At 41.3% G+C, this 5,128-nt stretch overlaps 1 protein-coding gene across 1 annotated transcript; it reads left to right on the plus strand.

Moving 5' to 3' along the window:
• Positions 1–441: 441 nt before the first annotated feature.
• Positions 442–1,035, plus strand: LOC147960440 (uncharacterized). Its single transcript, XM_087533354.1, has one exon. The coding sequence runs from the start codon at positions 442–444 to the stop codon at positions 1,033–1,035; it is 594 nt and encodes a 197-aa protein (XP_087389480.1).
• The last annotated feature ends 4,093 nt before the right edge of the window (positions 1,036–5,128 follow it).

Raw genomic sequence — 5,128 nt, forward strand, 5'->3', positions numbered from 1 at the left:
TTATGAGAATTTTGCACACAGATTCATCTGCATGCAACATCTAGTCCGTTTTCTTGTCAATCTCTTGTTTTTCTCCTGCTTCTTTAGTTTGTACACACAATTTCATCTGCATGGGTGATGAACAATTCATAGATACATGTTTATTCTTGATTGTTGATGCAGTTGTTTAGATAAATATTTCAAGAGCGTAAATTTATATTGTTAATTCGCATATACTCCCTCTACAAGGAAATATAACAACTTTTGGTTCACTGCTTTAGTGATTTCTTTACAGAGGGAGTACTTGTTTAGTTTAAATTGTTAATGCACTTGTTTACATAAACTTTCAATAGCGCCAGAATTCCTATACTATCTGCCATCATATTCATCTCGGCTTATTGTTATCATGTTATTGTCATGCTTCATGTCTTATACTGGTTTCATCAATTACAGTCCTTCGGCATGGCATTCGAGAATGATTATGATGCTAGGGCAGATGGAAATACCGAAATTTGTGTGAAGTACACGAACAAGGCTAGCTGTGTTGAGTACTGTATTGGCAGATTCAAATACTGGCTGCGGAATGATGACCAGAAGATAGTTGCACTAGATTTGGAGTACACCTGGCCTCGTTGTCCGACACAGATGGCGGCCGTGGTCCAGTTATGCGTTGGCATCTACGTCCTCGTGTACCACATAAGCGTTGCTGATGAGCACTGCGGCCTGCTTGCCACCTTCCTGCTCGACGAGGAGTACACCTTTGTTGGGGTGGACATCGAGAATGACAATAAAAAAGTCAAGCATGTTGGTCTGGTGGTACAAAACTTTGTGGATATCCAGAATATGTGGAGAGTGCCTAATCCAGTGACGATTAAGCCAAAGTATGGCTTGGCTGACTACGCTGGTTCCATCATCCACCACAGCTACAACAAGATGAAGGACGTTCTCACAGAAGATGACCACCATATCTGGGCAGAAGCGCCCTTGCCCTTGAAAAAATCTATTATGCTTCCATGGACGCGTATGCCACCTACGACATATACAGGAGGTTGGTGAACTTCCAGAAGGGGTTCGAGAGTTAGCGCCAGCATCTCGCCAAACCATCCAGGCGGTCAAAGAAGTCCGGAAGGAAGAATGAATCAACCTAAAATGTTTCTTCTATTTATCTAGCTGATAGTCTGTAAACTTTATTATACTGCTAGTAAGTCGTAAGTTCAAATTTCCTGCGAGTTGAATCATCCTTTATTCTAGCTGTCTTGCCTAATTTGATCCACGTTCACGAGATATTATACTTAAGACGTTTATTTTGTTTCGGTTTCGCTAGCTATGATACAGAATGCGATAGCCATTTTTACCAAAATATTATTTCAGATTTATAATGAATACACAGAATGCGATAGCCATTTTTTCCAAAAGATTATTTCAGATTTATAATGAATACTGTTCTCAACTGGGTTTGAATAGAGAAATTTTATTTTTTTAATTGCATAGAGAAAGTTCATTTTTTAATCAAAGAAGGGTCGCCCCCTCTGATTTTCCATTAACAGAAAACACATGGTCTTTCAAGCCCCTGATACAAACTACAGCTAGAAACTAAAGTAATCAACTAGCAGCACAAATCATACATGGTAGCAAGCCCAGCCAGACTTAACATGAAGGTCCAAAAAAAATACGGCAGAGATGCGCAGGCGACACCGCAGTACCCTGTGACTCCACACTTGCGATGAACTGTACAATTCACCTGCTACATGCTCTAGCGTGCGCATATAGACCATCAGCACCTCTTTGTTTACCACCTTCATCTGCAATATAGACCATCCCATGATCCACAAGCAAATTAGCTAAACAAGAATCATAAGATCACTATACCATTTATTTTGTAATCTCACATTATTCCTGCATTGCCAAAGAGTCAAGAACACAACTGATGCCCTTCCCGCATCTCCTACGCAAACACTCATAGGTAGTTCTACCATCTTAACTCCATGATTTAAAATATTAATAAAACCCCCTTAATGATTCAATTTGCATTACCATCGTTCATGATTATAGCCAGGGAAACAGCAGCCAATAAAGCAACCACCTGTGAAAGACCTATTTTGAGTCCTGAATAGGGCCGAATCCTAGCATTTACTCTAACTGCAACATGTCCTCCTCTCATAGTCATCATCACCCAAGACATAATGAAGACGTAACCCCATAGATGCATAACTGCTATCAAAATAGTTTTCGCACTATACCTAGTGTAAAGGACACTCTTGCATTGTCGTGCTACATTTGTGGCTCCTCGGTCAGCATGTTCATAACCACCTCGATCTGAAGATCTTCACGGGTGGTGGTCTTGAAACCGAAAAGAACGGCTTTATGAACCTTAAGCTCTTCACTGTCAACAAAATCACTCCATCCCTTGCCGAATATGATGCGGCCATCATCACACTTGTGGTACTTGACCGACATCAAACTGTCCTTGCACAGCGGAATGCCAGCAAGCCCATCTCCCGGTATCTCCCCATCTCATGGGGTCTTCAGGGCATCGACAACTTTCACCGGTAATCTCTGTATGCACCGTCATAGGAAGAAAAATTATCAAATATGTGAAGGAGCAGTAAACAAAAGGATCTTCAGCTACATCTACATATATTACATAAGGATCTTCAATTATGGGAAACAAAAGGATATGCAAAAACACACATCAGTGTATTCACTGGTTTCAGCTACAATAGCATATCATTAAACTTTCTCTCCATGAAAAAACAAAGAAAATTGCATACAAAATAGAAAATACTAGTACACCAAAAACATACCATCGTCTTTCCTCCTATGTTCGACTTGGTGAAGTGGTGGACAAAAAATGCACCTATATAACCTTTCTTCATCGCCAAAAGGTCATGTAGGTTACGCTCCTCTTGCTTCGTAAGATTATTTCCCTTCGTTATGACAGCTAATTCTAGAGGATCTTTACGCTCTTCGTTTTGATCGCATGTCCTTGGCAGGTTGCAGCAGTACACCATAGGAATGTCTTCAGTCAAATCGAAGGAGACAAGGTCGCCTTCTCGTAGGTCGAAGTCTTCAACAAACCTGCACCAGTTTTCACCACAGATGATCGCCCTTGAATTCCCTTTGTACACGCCAAAATCATACATGTGGCTCCCTCTCGCTTGAAAAAGCAATGAACTGTCTGGTATGGCGTTGAACTGGTGCCTTGCGTAGCATGGCACGATCTGTAGATGTAGAATTTAATTGCTATTTATTTCCTACATATTGTTAATCTTCAAAGTAGAGGGGAACAAACACAGTACAAGTAAAATTGACATTATTATTTATACCAGAGCTGAAGTGTCCCCATCTAGCCTGATGGTAAATGTCAACCCATCTTCATTGGGCCTGTTGCAGTCCTGTCGACAGGTTATGCACACCACCTGTGTAAACAAAATAAAATGAAGAAAAGCAAAGGATGAGAATTTAAGAAAAACGGCTTATGCATGTAAACACACTAGGCAATAATCATACAGTATAATCAATGAAGGTACTGCATCAATAATCAACAATCATACACTTGAACTGAGTGGGTGGCTCGCCCTCCACTCCTCATAACCCCGCAACGCAGCGCATGCCCGCCACACCACAGCTTGTTCAGACATGTCCTTCTCTTCATCCTCGACCGGCAGCATGGGCTCACCCCGAGCGTCGACGCGCGGCATTGGCCCCTCCTCCTCTGCAGCACAACTGAGGTAGTGTCTGAGACTAAGCAGTAATCTCTGAGAAAAGTCCTATGAAAACATAAATCCTACTACTGTTGTTACTAGGCCCACCCGAATGTACACACGCACACCTTCAACATACAACCCATCTACATACATCCGCATCCAACAATATGGTCCTTGAAAAAGAAAAGAAAATCTGTTCTGGACGGACGAAGGATCGTTAGGGTAACCAATAAAATTAGCCACTTGTCTGTCATGTTGGAGAAAATGAACTTACTTCACTTTTTCCTGGTACTACATAACCACACAAAATAAAGACTAAAATAATTCCTAAAAACTCTGATATATTGTACGCCCTCACATTTATAATCTTTAAAATATGAACTAATTTAGGCAACAGAATTAAGAGTTTATTGTTATTTCCCTACAAAGATACAAATATTTGGATCAAAATTTCATATTCTGCAAAAAAAACACTGCAGTAAGTATTATTCCGAGAAATGTTTAGTTGACTTGCAATCTAGGACTACAGGTTAATGGCTTCCTTACTAAACCCAACCTAATTTCGGCCTAAAAAGGAATTTAATCCACTAGCCCAGCTTATAAGTTTTGAGCCCACCCTCTGGTTTCTTCCTGGATTCGCCACTGCACAAGGCCAATATTTTTTAAAGGACTGTTTGTTGAAATTTGCTGCTATTGTGTTACGCATCTGCACTTGTTCATTGTTATGAAAACCCTGGAATACCGAAACCCTAAAAAAACCCAACTAGCCACTGATGTAGAAAACTTCCTTCAATCTCTGCATCGCCTTCCACCTAACCTCCGATTTAAAAATCCTAACTATCTAATCTCTGACTTTGAAAACCATATCCAACTCCCAAAATGGCAACACAACAAGGAACAAAGAAGTTGAAGATTACAAGTTAGGGTTTCTCACTTCAACTAGTCGCCGGTAGTCGCTAGGTGCTTGCTGACGGCCTCCCAATCTCACTCCGCGCTCTTCTGCTCCAACCGTCGAGAGCGGCCAGGCGAGTAGGCGGCGGGGTCGCGGCGGGGTGGTTTGTGGGGAGGGTGGGGGTCAGGGGGCAGGGGTGTGTGGGCGATGGGGGTGATGACACGGACCCTATCCGTGTAAAGCACAGAAAATAACGGCCCGTGGGTCCAGTTCGTAAAGAAACAACCAAACAGGCCCACAGACCGCTTACGAGTCACAAAGTAAAACCCTATGTTACTAATACAAAAAACACAAAGCAAAATCCTTTTGTCTAAAAAACAAAAACAAAGGAAAATCGTAAAAAAGAGGGAAATCCATTTTGGGTGAGTTCAACATGAAGGTGATGGTGAGAGGCTCAAGGAGGAGTTTTGTGCATTTACAACACCTTTGTTTTAGAGAAAAAAATGCACCTTACAATGTGAAATTATAAAATCGTTATTAATAAGTGCTA

The sequence above is a fragment of the Triticum urartu genome, chromosome 7A (genome assembly GCF_056163025.1).
Source record: "Triticum urartu cultivar PI428250 chromosome 7A, HENAU_Tu73, whole genome shotgun sequence".
NCBI lineage: Eukaryota > Viridiplantae > Streptophyta > Magnoliopsida > Poales > Poaceae > Triticum > Triticum urartu.

Coding starts and splice junctions, on each gene's coding strand:
- LOC147960440 (XM_087533354.1), top strand. CDS start 442: ATGGCATTCGAGAATGATTATGATGCTAGGGCAGATGGAAATACCGAA.